At 32.3% G+C, this 18250-nt stretch overlaps 2 protein-coding genes across 2 annotated transcripts; both read left to right on the forward strand.

Annotated features, from left to right (window-relative positions):
- The first annotated feature begins 2485 nt into the window (after positions 1-2485).
- LOC127733141 (uncharacterized) lies at positions 2486-14216 on the forward strand. Its single transcript, XM_052242470.1, has 7 exons — positions 2486-2596; positions 5093-5223; positions 5518-5744; positions 6194-6362; positions 8374-8454; positions 8901-9023; positions 11871-14216. Exons 2-7 carry the CDS (start codon positions 5110-5112, stop codon positions 12477-12479), a joined length of 1323 nt encoding a protein of 440 aa, XP_052098430.1. The 5' UTR covers positions 2486-2596; positions 5093-5109; the 3' UTR covers positions 12480-14216.
- On the forward strand, positions 13868-17384 carry LOC127733561 (complement C1q subcomponent subunit B-like). The gene is made up of 3 exons (XM_052242907.1): positions 13868-13900; positions 15744-15894; positions 16850-17384. Exons 1-3 carry the CDS (start codon positions 13868-13870, stop codon positions 17257-17259), a joined length of 594 nt encoding a protein of 197 aa, XP_052098867.1. The 3' UTR covers positions 17260-17384.
- Positions 17385-18250: the final 866 nt, after the last annotated feature.

The following is an 18250-nucleotide window of genomic DNA, read 5'->3' on the forward strand; positions in this document are numbered from 1 at the left end:
CTAAAATATTACTGACAGAAAACTAAAGATAGAGCAACGCAAAACTGGCAAATGGAACAGCAGTTCAAGTGACAATGAAATTTCACAAAAAAGCAAGCACTTTATTACATATAAATGAATACAACACATACAACAGATCTTATTGTGTGGTTCCTTAGTCCTAAGGTAACATTTTTACCAAAAGACTAAAAAAAACGTTTAGATTTGGGAAAAATTTAAGGACTTAAACTAAAAACGAACGATTAGTGCGATGAATTGCCGATTAACATGTTGTGCAAGGATTTCGTTTATCGATCAGAAAACACTTTAGGTATCACTGATTCCAAAACGGAAAGTTTCTACGACTGTTGTTTTAAAGGATGTGGCTTCACTGACAACTGTTGTCACTGTAAGGTCTAATCAGGTCATATTTGATTAGTCTGTTAATGTCCTGTCGCGTTTTTAAACCAAAAAAGTAGACACTGTAATGTCAAAATATTTGAACATAGACATTTTTCATTATTGTTAAGAGAACTTTGCAATAAAATGGAAGGAAATGTCAGTTCAATTACTCGATGGGTTTAGCTCTATAATTCGTTTTCCATTATTAAAAGGAAATATTGTCATGGGGAGTCATCTGCAGTATAAATGATGAGAACGGAAAACTTAATACCAACAGGAGGACTCATTTATTCCGGAAATTCATGACAAAACTAAATAAAACAGAATTTGAAATTTTGCTTTCCGACTTCCGTTCCTTTTAATAACATCAAGCTGGGTTGGCTTAAAGAAACAAGAATCTCACTATTGGTATTAAATGTACTGACAAAGGTATACGTCAAATCACCGCACAATACTAGGAAGCTTTCTAGTGAGGCAATACAAGTTTAGCTAACTTGACTCGTAAGGTTATAATGGCTTGACGTTCGTCTTTGTAAACTTACAAAAAAACTTCTATGAAATACCCAATTAATGTTCTTTTTTTTGTAATTATTTTGCTTTTTTTCGACCAATAATCAACACGACTGTGGTAACGTATACTATGAATACTAGAATGTAGTAACAAAACAAAGTGATACATAAAATAGAGAATGGAAATGGTGAATATGTCAAAGAGACAAAAACCCGACCAAAGAGCAGATAACAGCCGAAGACCACCAATGGGTCTTCAATGCAGCGACAAAATCCCGCACCCGGAGGGGTTTTCAGCTGGTCCCTAAATAAAATTATGTGCTAGTTCAGTGAAAATGGACGTCACACTAAACTCCAAAACATATAAATGAACTAAAATTAAAAAACATACAAGACTAACAAAGGCAAGAGCCTCTTGACTTGGGACAGGCGCAAAAATGCGGCGGTGTTAAACATGTTTTGTGAGATCTCAACCCTCCCCCTATACCTATAGTCAATGTAGAAAAAAGAACATGTTTTCTTGATTTTACTGGATATATTTCGCCAATTTATTTAGTAAGATTTTTCTGCGTAGTGTTTTTCCGACTGTTTTTTGTCTGTTTTCATATCGTTTTTTTTTTCTTCTTTCTTTTGTCGACTTCTGGCTGTGATTGTCCCCTTGGTGTCTGTTTACTTTTTACAAAGTTAAAACCGACAACAAATTATACATAATACCGCTGTTCAATAGTCATAATTCGATTAAGTAAAAACAAATCCGGATAACAAACTGAAACCGAGGGAAACACATCAATTATAAGAGGAAAACAACGGAACAACAGAAACCCTGAACTACAACAAAAGCAAACGCCAACATACATAGAAACGGACTGTCCATATTCCTGACTTGGTACAGGACATTTTAAGAAAAAATGGAGGGTTGAACCTAGTTTTATGGCTAGCCAAACCTCCCGCTTATAATGCAATGTTAAAAATGATAAAGGAAGAAAAACATATACAGAGAACGTTGCTGTGACGATTAGTTAGGTGCATTAAGTCGGACGATAAAGCAGACCACAGATCTTGTTTACATGTGAAAAATGCAATGTCGTTTGTTACTGTATATCATATTTGTTTTTCTTTCATTATTTTGTTCATGAATCAGGCTGTTAGTTTTCTCATTTGAATTGTTTTACATTTGTCATTTCGGGCCCTTTATAGCTGACCATGCGGTATGGGTATAGTTATTAAATTCTGTGTATTTTGGTCTCTTGTTGAGAGTTGTCTCATTGGCAATCATACCACATCTTCTTATTTTTATATATCAAAATGAAATAAATCTCTCGACTTAATAATAAAGTGCAATGACTTGTCGTCGTGCAATTGTAGGTGGGTAAAATTTCATCTCGATTGGTAAACAATGTTGTATGTTATAAATTGGATTGAGATACTTTAACTTTCAATTGAAATTTAAAAATTTCAATGTGCCATTCAAAATATTATACCGTTTCAAAAACACGATAATATTTCGGCTATTTTGCTTGCTCGATGTTGCGTAGAATATTCAAACAGATTTTATTAATATATATATAATATAAAGTCAAACACAACAGAACCAGATAAACTAGATTTAAAAAGTTCACAAGCGTTAACAGTCTACGCGTTAAATTAAATCAAAATGTAAATTTATTTATTGATGTTGGATCATATACCTGTCTTATATAAATATGTAAGTAAAAATATCTTTATTTCTTCGTTTCCTTCTACCTTACAAAATTCTAATTTTTTCCAAATGATGTATCTAGTTTCTAAAAAATGCTATTTCACATTTTCATTCTCACCAATCTATGCAAAAAATTTAAAGAAAAAGGTCCAAAATAAGGAAAAAGATATGTTCTAATATTACATATTTTGGTTATCTGATATCTTTAACGTTTTCACAATGAACTTTGATAGTATATCCATATAGCGATTGTATATATTTGATGTTCGAAACGCTCCAATTACTATGAAAGAAATCCTAAGCTGTGTTAAACATTTAAAAATGACAAAGCTTGTGGAGAAGACGAAATTATCAACGAATGTATAAAATCCTCAGCAAATCGTTTATGCAATTATACGAAAAGATTTTCAATTTGATATTTGAAAAAGGCCTGTACCACAAATGTTGGTGATTAGCACAATTAAACCGTTCTATAAAAATAAAGGAGACGCATAATAGATGGTCCAAAAAACTATAGGCTCATTACTGTTGTCAGCTCTTTGGAAATTATTCACTGTTGTACTGAATAACAGAGACTGAATACTTTTTCCGAAGATTTTCAAATCATACAAGAAAATCAGGCCGGGTTCGATTCCACCATGGATAACATATTCACTTTTTATGTTTACTTTTTGAAGTCCTGAAATTAAAGAAGGGAGAAAGTTATTGCATTTATAGACTTTAGGAAAGCATTCGACACCGTGTTGAGAAACGCATTATTTTTTAAAATGTTAGTGATTCATATAGATTGGAAAATGTATTTAGTCATTTTGCAATATATACCACATCATTAAATCTTGTATTTCCCAGGATAATCATACTTCTGAATATTTTCTATGTGACAATGGTGTAAAAGAGAGGCGAAAGATACCAAAGGGACACTCAAACTCATAAGTCGAAAATAAACTGACAACGCCATGGCTGAAAAAGAAAATGACAAACAGACAAACAACAGTACATAAAACACAACATAGAAAACTAAAGACTGAGCAACACGAACCCCACCAGAAAGGGGGGGGGGGGGGGGTAGTAAGACAGGGTGAACATTCCCTTTTCTGTTCTATCTTTTTTTAAATGACTTACAAGATTTTCTTTCCAGTAAAATATATCAGGGTTAAAATCGATGTTTGACGATATAGAATATGAACTGGATGTTAACATAAAATTAATGGTAATACTTTACGCCGATGATACTGTTCTAATGGCCGAAACTTCACAAGTTTTGCAAAAGGAGCTAGAAGGTTTCAGTGAATACCGTAAGAAGTGGAAAATGAAAGTCAATATTGACAAGACCGAGATTATGGTATTTGGTATGAGTAGAACACCAAAATACCTACATTTGAGAGATAATGATATCGAGATCGTTAATATCTTTTGTTATCTTGGTATCACATTATCTAAAACATGCAACTTTAACTTTACAAAAGAAAACTTGAACCGGAAGGGTAATCATAGCGATGCATCAACTGTAAGTGTCCATGAATTGTCAGTTAGAATTATTTGATCAAATGAGTAAGCCTATTCTGCTATATGGGTGCGAAGTCTGGGGGTTTGGTAACAATGATGTACTGGAAAAGGTTCATTTCAAATCCTGTAAAAGACATAAAAACTATGACCTATAATTGTTAACTTTTTATACATTGTGACTTGGATGGAGAGTTGTCTCATTGGCACTCATACCACAACTTTTTATTTATATAGAATGGTTTACATTTGGACTGGGATTATTTGTGGAAGACTGTCAAACTATTGTAATATTATATATAGATATCAATACTGCATGTTCACAAATCACAATGTAAATATGAAATGGTTTTTATCTTTAAAGCAAATTTTGATGACTGTGGTTACTTCTAATATGGGACACTCAGAAGTTTGATAATAAAATTTGGCTTAAAGCCAATATCAAACAGAGACTTTTATATTAGTTTACCCAGAAAGGGGGTTTGCCGATATTGAAACATGTACAAAGGCAATCAATAATAAGATTTTTAAAACGAAATCAGTATTTGAAAAATACTTCAACATCCTTGATTTTTTTCAAAATTCTGTTAGATTTTGTAAATTTAAAACAATAAATTCACAATTGTCAATTGAACGTGGTAAATGGCAAAATATAGAAAGGGACAACCGCTTAAGTATACGCGTATATGCATGTATTGTATATGCAGTTGTTGTTCTCTGTACTGATGTATGTGATATAGATATATATGATAAAACAAAATCCAGAAAGGTTTTTCCTTGAATTGTTACTTGTTGAATATATTAAATATTTGGTGAATGATTTCTAGTGTCTGATTATTTCAAGTTTGAATTAAGGTTTACTTTTTTTGGAAACCTTGATTAATCTCGATTACCAGACAATTGGAAATGTTTACTCATTTTCATGGGGGAGGTAGTAACTTCACTTTCTTTATGATTTTCCTGAAAATTTTATATAACTTTGCTATTTTTCTTTTACAGTGTATTGAAAAACCACTATGTCCGGCTTGATGACCAATAAGCTTGATCATTTGTTTAAAGCACTAACAGAAAATGCGCCGATAACAAAGGATTTAATTGCAGAAGCCAAACAGGAATACACAAAATTAAGGGTGAGATTTTTTGTGATATATAGAAGAGATCATATGTTGGGTGTTTTTTTGCTTTTGGGGGTGGGTATTTACGAAACAAACTAGTTGACAGACAGTTAAATTTATGGACTGCTAGTCATCAAGATTATTGTCAGACTACGGATGCAGTATCATTTTTTTCTTTTCGTAGCTGCATTGTTTTATATATTTTCAGCTTTCTAAGATGTTAGAACATGATTAAATTTAACCTGCTTTATCATAAAACAAAGAAAAAGTAACTTATTTATTTTTCTTCCGCACTTCTTTATTTTATAGCTTTCAGCACAAAACGGCGAAAAGCTAAAACATAGTTCATCGGCAAAATCTCCGAAAATAACAGATGGGCGAAATATATGTCCCAACTGTCAGGAGCCTATAACATCACATCATGATCTTTTATCAGAAATCAGACAACTACAGACGGAGCTAAATCTTAAGTCACAAATGTGTGTTGATTTACAAGAACAAATAAGGCATCGTCAAATTGAACAGAACATACACAGGTTTGTTAGTTTTCCTAGTGTTTCATTTCAACATAATTTAGTCTATGACGAACTATGATCGTTTACTGTCTCTCTGAAATGTTGTTACGTTAAAAAAAGTTTCAAATAGACGTTCATGGACTCTAATCAAATAAATTTTGAAATATTGAAAAGCAATGTTTTTTTCTACAAATAAACTCATCATAGATAACAGGATTGAAATTTTATTTTTGCGCCAGACGCGCGTTTCGTCTACAAAAGACTCATCAATGACGCTCGAATAAAAAAATGTTAAAAAGGCCAAATAAAGTACGAAGTTGAAGAGCATTAAGGACCAAATCTACAGTATGCCTCATTTATGAAAAGATAACCAGGGAAGCTGTTTCTGTGAACAAGCTTTACGAATATGAATATAAAAATAAGATGATATGGTATGATTGCTAATGATTATATTGAAATTTGTTTTTCAGTGAACAATCTAAATTTGCCGATTTAAATGATCCAAATCGTGCATTAAAAGTGGGAGAAATGTACTCGCAGTTGTACGACAATCAGTGGATGGAGGCTTATCAATACTTAGATAACATAATGAACCTACGAGAAGACAAGATATTGGAGATATTACAGAGAATAATCAGGGTATATGTCAAATCTTTATCATTCTCAAAAGTAGATTTTATGACGAAGTCGCGGAGGCAAAGCTAGGCGCACTGTTTTAAGCGTCGACAATTGTTAAAGTTTGTAATTAGGTCAGTTTGATGGGAACTACTAAGTCCTGTAAGTCAATGATGTTTGGTAGGCATTTGTACAACCATTGGCATACCTCATTTTTTAAATTTATTTGGCCTCATCTCCTCCGTTATGGTCCACTGACTTTGAAAGTTTTACAGTTTTCAAGTTATACAGGCGAAACATGTCTCTGTTTCAACAGTATATTTTGATTTGATGTCAGTGACTTGTTCAACAAAGCAATCTTACGATCGAAATTGATAGTATTAAAAAATGCACTGAAATGGTAATGACGTCAATGAGACAGCAACCTGTCGACACAAAAACCAAAAGACGTCTAGATGCTTACATACGGTCTTATGAAATTGATAATTCCCAATACAAAATGTCCAACTCCAAATCCGCCCTGAGACTAGCAAAAGTTTGTAAATAAACCTAACAGAGACTATAGGAAATCTACCAACAACACCGATTCCCTAAATGAAGAAAGCACGAAAACTTAACTAGTCAAACTAGCGACGAGGTTTCTGACCCTGGAAAAGAATACAAACACGAGGCTAGTAAGTTTTTACTAGGCATTGCAGGCCTGTATCCAGATATTTTAATAAAATGCGTCATTGAAAGATAAATTGACCATCTATGGATTGTTAAAATTAGACGTAAAAGATAAACAGAAAAAATACTTATTAAAACAATTGAAACAGGAATTATATAATGTGTTCAACAGAGATATAGGGTTGACTTGTTTTTTATTTAAAAAATTAAAACAACTCGTTATAGAATTCATGCGTCCGAACCGCTTTTTTTGAATTCATCAGAAAAGATCAAAGCCAAATATTTGAAAGCCAAGGATGTATATGAACAGAAACAGTTGAAGAGCTATATAACCCAAAAAGGACCTAAAAATAGACAAATTCAACTAAGGTCAACTTTGCATGAGGAACTTGAAACCTTAGTTTCTTTATAATTTCATATAATAAAATAGATTTCGTAATCGAAGAAGATTTTTGAAAACATTCTCAAACGACCATGCAAAAAATATCATTTAATATGTGAAAAATTGTTTTAGTTAGTTAAGATGCTGTTTGGATTCCCATCTAACATTGTCGGAACATATGATTGTTGTTTTACTATAACACCAAGCGCGTGCATCTACTCTTCTATGATTTCTATGCAGCGAAATATCACGTCATATAAGGATAACATTTTCTTGTTAATTGAAAAGTTTTTATAGTGAGTTGTTTGGTATTTATATTAACAAAATGAAAGTTACGGTCTTCATTCGAATTATTGCAACTTAATTGGAAAAAAATAAAGTGCATTTATTCCATTAAACCTGGTTTGTATCTTGGTTAACGAGCACATAAATGTTCTTCTTAATATGTAAAGTGCATCCTAAAAAGCAATTTTCACTCCTTTTATAAAATCAAATGAGGAAAACTTCCTTATAAACGCCATGGGAAATTATAAAAAAAAACAAATACAAGAAATCATACAAGACAAAACACTTTCTTTGATTGATGTAAATTCCCTAATAGCCTTAAAAAGATGCAATGTTTACAAGTAACAAATGCCTTTTTCTTTAAAAGGAAAAACTAATACATCAAAGTATTGTGAAAGAAGTATAGAGTTTTAAATAAGATTATAATCTTCAGAACTTCATCATTTCTTGCATCCTCTTTAAGATATTATACTGTGGTTCATCCCGAAAAAAAACTTCCTTCCAAAAGACCTCCGAAGGAGCTAGGAAAAAGGGAAAATAATTGGTGATGTGTGGAAATTGCAGAACACGATAAATGAAAGTTTTACTTAATCTAACTTTCCTTGCGTCGTCTTGACTACATTGATTATTGGGCCGAAAAGTTGGGTTTTTTTTACATCAGAACAGGCGTCATTGTGTTTTTCTACATTTCTTTTAAAGGGAGCATATGTGTTTTGTGAGGATATAGCCAAAACTCAGTTGTTAAATCTTGGTGGGGAAATAAGCTGTCCGCTCTCAACGGTAAGCTAATTTTAATTGATAAATACGTCCTATAACATAAAGAAATTACACAATGCTACTAGTACTTTAATGCATGACCAAATTATTATCCAAAAGAGTTTATAGTAAATCAATATTGTAGAATAAATGATCTGCTTTCTAAATTGCTATTGACAAATTGAATTGAGCAAATCTTTAGTTGCTCCCAATTTTTACTAATTTGATCAGACCAGGCAAAGGCCAAAGAGACGTCAAATAAGAAAAAATACCAAAGTCCGACATCTTGAGGTTAACATAAAGTCTTCATGTTAAATCATTTAACAAAATGTACAAATATCATAACAACATAACAACATAACACCATAAGAATTAGAGCAAGTTTATTTTTATAGTATTATTCCGTATGTAACTATTTTGAATGCTTAGTCTTACCATTCAAAAAAATAAACTTCATTTTTTTTCATAAGTGGACCGAGAACAAACGGATACAAATGCTTGAAAATGGAGTAGATGTTTCCGGTAAATTGGCAGAACTAACAAAAACATACAGAAAAACATCGTCAACAGAATGTGTTCCAAATTTACAGAAGGTAAACGTTGAGCATATTTGTGTTCATTGAAGGACGATTTATAATATTTTACTTTTGTGACGCAAGACAGCGCCGAAATGTAGCGACAAAAGGGATCCTTTTTGTCGTCGTAGGCGTCACATTTTATTTATCTGCAACTAACGGTTTGGCAAAATTCAACCAAATTTTCAGAATTCTTCCACAAGACATGAAGTTGTCTACCTGCTGTTCTATTTTTTTTTATGTGAGGGATTGTTGCCAATATCAAAACGTTGACTTAACCATTTCTGCTTATATATATTGTTAATCCGCAACTCCTTTCAAACCACAGGCATGTTTTTCTGATAAAATTACCTATATACCTTAATATGACACAAGATACCCAACTTGCATTTTTGAAAAATTGCATTCGTTCGCGGACTTCTGTTATATTTCGATTGCACAGTTTTCTTTCCCATTGAAACTTGTTATGTTTTGTCTACAAAATGGTGTATAACATGCATATTTCTGTTCTCGGAATCATTCGTAGCAGGCCTTCCGTGTGGATAACAAATTATTTCGTCTTCTCACAGCGAAAGGGCAAGATATGTATCCTGGTTTCCGATTGATCAATCTTCTTGCTATAGAACATAGCTCACTTTTATGCTCGAATTCGCATCCACCTTTGTGGACATCTCGTTACGGTATCAATGCACATACTGATTGGGACTTAGTCTTTTATTTCATGCTTATAAAGTGTACTTTCATTCTTTTCGAATTGTTTTTGGGATGTTTAAATACACGCCCACGTTTATTTTCTATTTAGAGATTGCTTTGTCTATATATAACATGATACATATTTTTTTATAAGGTTAAATCTTTACGATCCTACTGCCTGTCGATACTTTTATTTTGGCATTGCACAAGTCATGTCTTCTTTGAATGTCCAAAGCGAAAAACACAATACACCCCCCCCCCCCCCCCTTGAAGGTTCCCTTAATTGTTTTTGGCTTTTAACTAACTTTCAGTAACAGCGAGTACTCTCAAATCGTACTTTCGTGTTAATTTGACCTGTTGACACAATTTGTAATGCATTTCTGTAATTCAATGTTTACTTATTTTGTGTTGTATCTCGTCTCACTATTTTTAATATGTACCACCTTTAATAAGTATTTAGTATGACGATAAATTTTCACTTATGTACTCGTACTTTGAACAACAAATTTATTAATTTGGTAAAAAATGTATTCCGTACTCCTAACAACAAAATTATTATACTAAAATTAACCTGTGTACGTTGTTTTATTTAACGCCATGTTGTCCCAGGTTAGAGTTGTCTTTTTGACACGGTTCCTACATCTTTTTTTTTATTAATATTGTATTTATATTGTGTCATAGATCAAACTTATTCGCTTAGTGAATGTTTACTTGTTTTTGTTTAAATGTCTTTTTGATCGGGTTAAGCCATTTCAATTGATATTTTATAGTGTGTTTGTTATGTTGTAATGTTACACTACTGTCTCGGGTTAGGGTGAGGTTGGCGCCTGTTAAAACGTTTAAACCCGCTGCATTTTTCTGCACAAGTCCTAAGTCAGGAGCCTGTTGTTCGGCGGTTGTCGTTTGTTGGTGTGGTTCATAAGTGTTACTCGTTTCTTGTTTTTTATATAGATTAGACCGGTGGTTTTCCTGTTTGAATTCTTTTACACTAGTCATTTTTGGGCCCTTTATAGCTTGCTGTTCGGTGTGAGCCAAGGCTCCGTGTTGAAGGCCATACTATTACCTATAATTGTTAACTTTTTATACATTGTGACTTGGATGGAGAGTTATCTCATTGGCACTCATACCACATCTTCTTATTTATATTTAACTTATCACGCCTTAAGTTTGTGTCCTTACAAATAAGATTTTAACATGACGTCAATGGTATGTGCTGTGAGGTAATGGATGTCCATTGATACTACCTACACATTAAAGATTTTAGTTTTCGTGTTTAATTGTTTACTTTGTCCGTCGGTCTCGTTTAGTAGAAGGATGCACACATTTACAGATGCGAAATAAGCTTTAGAATATTTTATGTATATAAGTGTACCAGCATTATTGAGAAAACTAGACAAATCTTGCTTTTGAAATTAACTCTCTAATCATAAGTCATCCTTTATCGAATCATCTAGGTGAGCAATAATATTTTAGAAATTCACGAAGGAAAATTAAGCTTTAACTCTAATGGTTTTTAACTTCAAGTCCTATTTCATTTATGGGATGCTATTTTCCATTGATACGAATGATTTACAAGGTAAAATATATATTAGTCCTTTATAATTACTATAATTTTATTAGTATTTTTTTTTGTTTTAGGCGACCAACTATGTCCATATTTTGGACATCAAAACTTGATGAAATTATTATGGTTGACTAAAATTTGGGGGTTGGTAATTTGCATCGATCATCTTTTATATTATTCATCATTATTTATTTGTTCTCGTATCATTTAACAAAATTGCACATGATATTTACATGGATCGTAAAATCTATAAATTTCATTTTGACTGATAAAGGTAAAAAATGTTAGAACTTGATTGTAGAATAAACAAAAAATATTTTGATGAGGATTTCAACATTGATTTTACAATCGGAGATGATCTTAAAAATTGTAACAATAATATATGTTGAGATCGATGCCTCAAGGGAAAATTGAATTCATTGTGATATGAGTATTAGCTGTTTCCAATAGAAGAAAGGCAGTTTATTTTTAAGTGTTTAATTGCAGGTATATTAATTTTAAGCCCTGTTCAGATGAAGAATGAGATTTTAAATTGAAATGTTAGTGATTTCATACAAAACAATTTAAAAACATTTGAGATTTATTTAAAAAAGTTGAGTATTTTTCAGTCTTTTTCGGATGTCATTTTACCAACTTTCTTCGAAGGCAAAGAATATAGAAACGAACATGTGGTAAGATATGCTGAAAGATGTATAGCTGTCACGTGGTATATGACGTTGCAAGATCCTCCTTTGTTCTTACTGTCAAAAATTATCAGAAAAGCGGACTTCGATTCAGATTTATTCCGTCCATATACAAAATCAGGCGATAAATATGACTTTTTGGTGTGGCCTTCATTAGTACTTCACGAGAACGGTCCAGTTGTTGTGAAAGGCGTGGCGCAACCATTAGATAGTGCTATTTCTCCTTTGTCACTTAGAAGTCAGAAAACACCGGTCACGACAACAAGAAATGTTCCAGTGAAAAGGGTTGACAGTAACAATCCAGCCCTGAAAGGTACCCCATGGGGATCACAAGATTTCAACAATGATCCAAACGCACCTTCTCCATCAATTGATCTTCCACAAACTCCTGTGTCGGTTCATACTCCAAGAGATGAAACAAAAGAAACTCCAAAGGATGCACCTATAATCACTTATCCCTCAACTCCAAGAAAAACAGATAAAGAGATCTTAACAGCAACATGGAAACAAAACACCAATAAGTCTGGAAATTAAGCATCTTAACAGCAACATGGAAACAAGACACCAATAAGTCTGGAAATTAAACAATCTTCACAGCAACATGGAAACAAGACACCAATAAGTTTGGAAATTAAACAAACGTTTATTTTGCTTGTATACACTAAAGTTAATATAGGTCTTATCGAACAAACATAATCGGTAATAAAGTATAAAATATTGATTCCAGTCATTTAAGAAAAAGTAGTAGGACCAATTTCCCCTGAATTCTATTCACACCAGGGCAATTCTCACAGTTTTTCAATCTTGACTTTAATTTACTGAACCACAACTCCGTGTGTACTTTGGAGGTATAACAAAGTTAACTCGCCAACTTAGTATATGTAAGAGAATGATAATCCCTTTCTTCATGAATAAGTACGAGCGTTAGCGAGTACTTATCATGAAGTAAGGGATTGTCATTCTCTTACAAACTTAGAATATTGTAAAGTGCTCAAGGCTTAAATGATCTATTCAAGAATTAGTTTCATTGTCAGTGCAATGTTTATAATTGATGCATGACTTCCTTTTTCGGCATGTCATTTATGGATAAGTTTAAGTGATGTGAGGACTTTCTTATCATTTGGGAAATATTAAAAAAAAAATGCGTTAATAGATATTAGGTGACACAACAGTAGAAAGAAAAGGTATGAATTGTATGTTTCCTGATTGTGAGTATGAATGCAAATCATGTAATATTTTAGTGAGGAATTATCCTGTTTTATTTACAGTTTAAATCAATTAATACATTAGAGTTACAACTAAATTTTATTTCACAGCCAATAATTTGGTCCGGCTTTTTACATCAAATACTGTTTCATTATGTCAGGGAAATGCTCAAAAATAATGCCCTTAAAAGTTTTTAATATGTTTAAAATTTAATTCCTGTTTTTTATCGGAATAATTGTATTGGAAATAACTATTCTCCCCAACCGCTGATCAAGTAATCAAAGTTTTGGAAAGCTAAAGATTTAGGTTATTTTTTTATCTGAAAGACTTTTTTTCTTTTTTTTTTGCATTGCTTTGGTAATGTTAAATTTTATAGTAATTTGAAGTTATTAATATTTTCATAATAAAATTCACGGTACCAATTTTACTGCACCAGTAAACTTCAACTTATTTTGAGATTTTTGTTTGTTTCACAATTCAACTTTTAGTCAGTTTCAATCACTGTGTGATAAAACCTTTCAATCTGATAAATGTGCTTCGGGGCAGTTGTAACTCATTTATAGAAACTCTTTGTTTTGAACTGTAAAAGACCCAAATAATAGGATAATCCCTTACTAAGAACATGATTTACATTCATTCTTCACAATTAAGAGGCATCCAATTCTTCAATTTCATTGGTCGAGAGTACTTTGCTATATTCTAATAAACGCCTGAAGATGGCCCCAAACCCATGCATCATCAAAGTGCTGGTAATATGCTTTTTGTTCCAAAAACTAGAACTGAATACTATAAATGCTCCTTGTTGATATCTGGAAATATTTTATGGAACAATATGTCTACAAATTTAAAACAATGCAACCCAATTGAACCTTTTAAAAATTATATACTGAAGATTATTTTGTTCAATTCTTCTAACAGTACAATTATAGTTTATTTTTTGTATTAGTACTAATGTTATTGAACTTTTACTTAATGTTGTAATATAAGTATAAAATAGAGGACCTTATTGTAAAATAGTCTTTGAACTAAATGTGTTATCCTGTTGAAATAAAGAAATGATCATTATTATTATTATAAAATGCAGTGTTGACAGATTTGGGCAAATCATGAGTATTTATTAAAAAAAAATGTACCAGAAGGATACTTAAACAAACAAATTGATAATGGCAGTAAAGCTACATGGCTGAAAAAATGCTTTATGATACAAAACCAATAGCACTACTGTTATTTTGGTGTCAAAAATATCAAATCGAAAACATATATACTATAGTAGTTAACTTCTACGTCATTTGGTATCGGGTGGAGAGTTGTCTCATTGGCAATTATATCACATCTTCTTATTTTTATATGAATTAGCTTAATTACTGGCTTTAATCCTATTCCCGATTGTGACATTTTGACTGAGTGTTGATTCGGCTGACGAGTGATACATGCATAGTAAGGTACACCTCCCTACCTTGTCGACGCAATCGGTCTCGTTCTTTTTAGAGTTAAAGCGATTCCATCAGGTTTTTTTTGTTTGTTACCTTGGTCGATTTATGAAATTTTGAACATAAGCAAACGTCTGTTTTGTTTGTTCTTTGATTTTTTTTTTTATAAGTATTGTTAATAGAGAAAAACAGGCTTGAGAGCAAATGCAAATACAATTTCCGATATAAATGACATGTGAGCATACGTCAATGAGAAAACAATCCAACGACAAAGAAAACCTAACGATCTATCTAGAGGGCAACATTCGATCTTCAACAATAGACAAAACAAAGAAGTACAGCCAACGTTTTGAGAGTATTATAATTCGGACTCTGTAAGATATTTTTCAACAATTTTTTGAGTTTTACACCTGAAGTTTATACAAATATTTGTATTAACGAAAGAATTTAGTAGGGCCAAAGGAACATCACCTTCCAAAAAAGGAAATTTAATGATGGAAAATGAAAACTTTTCTCTTTTTGTTGTAAATTTTTATGCCCCCACCACAAGGCGAAGTATGCATTAAGTGTTACCCTTGTTCGTCCTTCCGTCCGTCCTTCCGTCTGTCTTTCCGTCCGTCGCAGAAGTATTTTCACATATTATAAGCAAGCTTGAGCAAAATCAAAAGCTCAAACACATCAAACGAATGGAAAACAACTATCATATTCCTGACTTGGTACAGGCATTTTCTTATGTAGAAAATGGTGGATTAAACCTGGTTTTAAAGCTAGCTAAACCTCTCACTTGTATGACAGTCGCATAAAATTCCATTATATTGACAACCATGTGTGAACAAAACAAACAGACATAATAGGTAAAAATGTCAAAAATAGGGGTACAGCAGTCAACATAATCTCAATCACTATAAAAACAAATAACAAACAAATATGTCAACAAAGAAAAACAAAATGGCATATAGACAAAGCACATATGCAACATTGAAACACAAGAATAAAAAGATGACAACATCACAACAACACAATGGCGGGATGTACAAGTACCGAGCCACGTCTATAGGATATTACAAAAAATGGACGGAACAGTAAACGTTAATAATTTACAAAGACAAATAAAAGAACACTATAACACGTAATTAAGATGATAAACAACGTCAATACCTAGAATCTATACATCAAGACCGCAATCCTATCATTGTACTGTAATACATTATGTTTACATTTAGCATTAACTCAACTTATAAAAGATTCAAAAGACGAGATATTGGATGTCATAATGGACTCGAGGAACTCAACAAGCAATGAAAAGACTAACGGTAAGAGATTTCACAACAGCAACTTTACTAAATATTATTTATTGGCTACTGTAAGAATATTAGACAGATATTATAATCTTGTAAGAAACAACATTTGTACCTTTCTTATATTCTCGGTTAATTAGTTAAGAATTATTTAAGAAACTGAGGTTCCAACTTCTTCAGGCAAAGGCAAAGTTGACCTCAGATTGATTTAGCAATATTTTTATGCCCCTTTTGGTCATATAGAACCTCAAATATTCAAGTATTTTTTCGGCCTTAGCTTATAAATCTTTGGATTTAATCGTTCTTAAAGAAGTCTAATCCAGAAAAGCGCTAAAAATGAGTTCATTTGAAAATAATCAGTTATAAAACCAGTTAACAAAACAAATTTTCATGTTGTGTGCCATCCTTCCCGAAAATGCTCCCTTTTCGGTGATTTTACAAAACGAAATTCCTCAACTAAATATGACAGGTCTCATTTTTCAAGAAACCCGTACAAGTTCGATGTAAAAGTGATCACACGGTTGAATCTATCCATATAAATTATTGCCAACTTAACTTTTTATTTATTTTAAATATCAGAGTTAATAAACTATTTCAATTTAAATTATTCATTCAACTCTAGACATTTGCAGTGGTTATCGGTGAATTTTACAGAATATCACGTAGTGATAGAAAGGAGTGCTCGGTGTAGGTTATTGTTTCAGTTCTTTCAGTGTCCGTGATTCAGAAGATAAATAGCAAAAAAAAAAAGAAAGAAAAAAAGCTGTTTGATTGATATTTCCTCATATTTCCCTGTTGTCTCGTGTTTCTAGTTAGCACGGTGGCCTTATATTGATTTCCTCATACTGTTGACAAAGTAAAACCATTATGATCGGCTGATTTCACGTATAAATCTAAATGATATATTTTTCATATTTCTGCCGTTAACTGTCAATTTTGTTGTGATAGTTTCTTTCTTTTTTCTTTTTAGCTTTGATTAACCAAGGAATCATCGCTTTTTACGCAATTTCAACCAGAGATCTCGACCTCGAGCATAGCCAAACAATAGTTTTTGATCATGTATACACTAACATTGGTAAAGGTTATAATCCGAAAACAGGAAAATTCATTGTGCATTTTGATGGATTGTATCGTTTCGGAAGTACAGGGATGTCGCAAAGTAATGATATAGTTCATCTGCAAATGAACAAAAACGGGTTTGAAGTCGCCCGTAGCACTGCACAACAAAATTATAACACTGCTGACATGGAAGCTATTTTAGAACTAAAGAAGGGTGATGTCATTGAAGTGACCCGTATAACAAACAGCAATGAACAGACAGAACGACTCCATGGTAACAGACTGGCATCATTTACAGGATTCCTAATAACAACAATGTAAATTGTTTATTACACACAAATATATATTAGAAACGAACATTATAGGACTATTAATGCTGGATAATGTAGTTTGTATAGCAACTGTAAAGAGTTCACGCAAATTTGATAAATTTGAAGGCCTCATGATCTATCATGTTCATAACGTCCCATCAAAATATAACTGACACACTAAACTCTTTCCGCAAGATACAATATTTTTTTTAAAGGTAAATAACTTTGAATTTGAGTGCAAGGTTACTTTTCATGAATTCCCATACAAAATATTGATAACATATCATGTACCGGTATTTGCAAATAAAGCTAAAAAATTTGCCCAACTAAAAATGTATATAAAATATGAAAACAACAAGTCATAAATGTCATGTGTCCGAAGCGCTTTTCTGGACTTAAATTTATCAGGTACGCTCAAAGCCGAATATTTGAAGGCCAAGAATTCTTAAGAACCGAAACAGTTGGTGAACTTTATGACCGAAAAGGACCTAAACAAATAGCCAAATCCATCTAAGACCAACCTTGCCTAATGGAGATGAAACCTTAGTTTCATTGTAATTTCAAAAGGGGTAGGTTCAGTAAGACCCCTTTTTGGCCCCAAAATATAGCAGTTTTGCAAAATTGTAAAAATGTAAACTTTTAGCTATTCATTGGAAAGTAGAATACTTCTGTTACATACATATGGGCTGTTTTTGATAATACAATGTATATTTATCGGGTACTAGCATGCTAAATTACTGAAATCTTCATAATTTTAGCATTTGAGTGAATTTTTAGACGGTTTCCGTCTTAAACGGACGTGGTCGCATTTGTGTTTATTCTTAATATTTAAATATAAGTTGTATTTGATGATAATACATAACATATATAAAGGTTGAGGATGAACACCGATGCGGCCACTTTCATTTTTGACAAAAACCATCTGAAAAGTGTCATATTATGGCATATTTGATAGATTCATAACAGTTAAGCTTGAATATGAGCGTCTTTAATGACTAAAT

Source organism: Mytilus californianus, unplaced genomic scaffold (assembly GCF_021869535.1).
Source record: "Mytilus californianus isolate M0D057914Y unplaced genomic scaffold, xbMytCali1.0.p SCAF_3, whole genome shotgun sequence".
Taxonomy (NCBI): Eukaryota; Metazoa; Mollusca; class Bivalvia; order Mytilida; family Mytilidae; genus Mytilus; species Mytilus californianus.

Excerpts from the sequence above, each read along its gene's own strand:
- LOC127733141 (XM_052242470.1), top strand. The coding sequence starts at position 5,110 with ATGTCCGGCTTGATGACCAATAAGCTTGATCATTTGTTTAAAGCACTA. Across the intron at positions 5,224-5,517 it reads AGGAATACACAAAATTAAGG|CTTTCAGCACAAAACGGCGA; the intron begins GTGAGATTTTTT and ends TTTATTTTATAG. Across the intron at positions 8,455-8,900 it reads TAAGCTGTCCGCTCTCAACG|TGGACCGAGAACAAACGGAT; the intron begins GTAAGCTAATTT and ends TTTTTTCATAAG.
- LOC127733561 (XM_052242907.1), top strand. The coding sequence starts at position 13,868 with ATGGCCCCAAACCCATGCATCATCAAAGTGCTG. Across the intron at positions 13,901-15,743 it reads CATGCATCATCAAAGTGCTG|AATCTATACATCAAGACCGC; the intron begins GTAATATGCTTT and ends GTCAATACCTAG. Across the intron at positions 15,895-16,849 it reads AAGCAATGAAAAGACTAACG|CTTTGATTAACCAAGGAATC; the intron begins GTAAGAGATTTC and ends TTTTCTTTTTAG.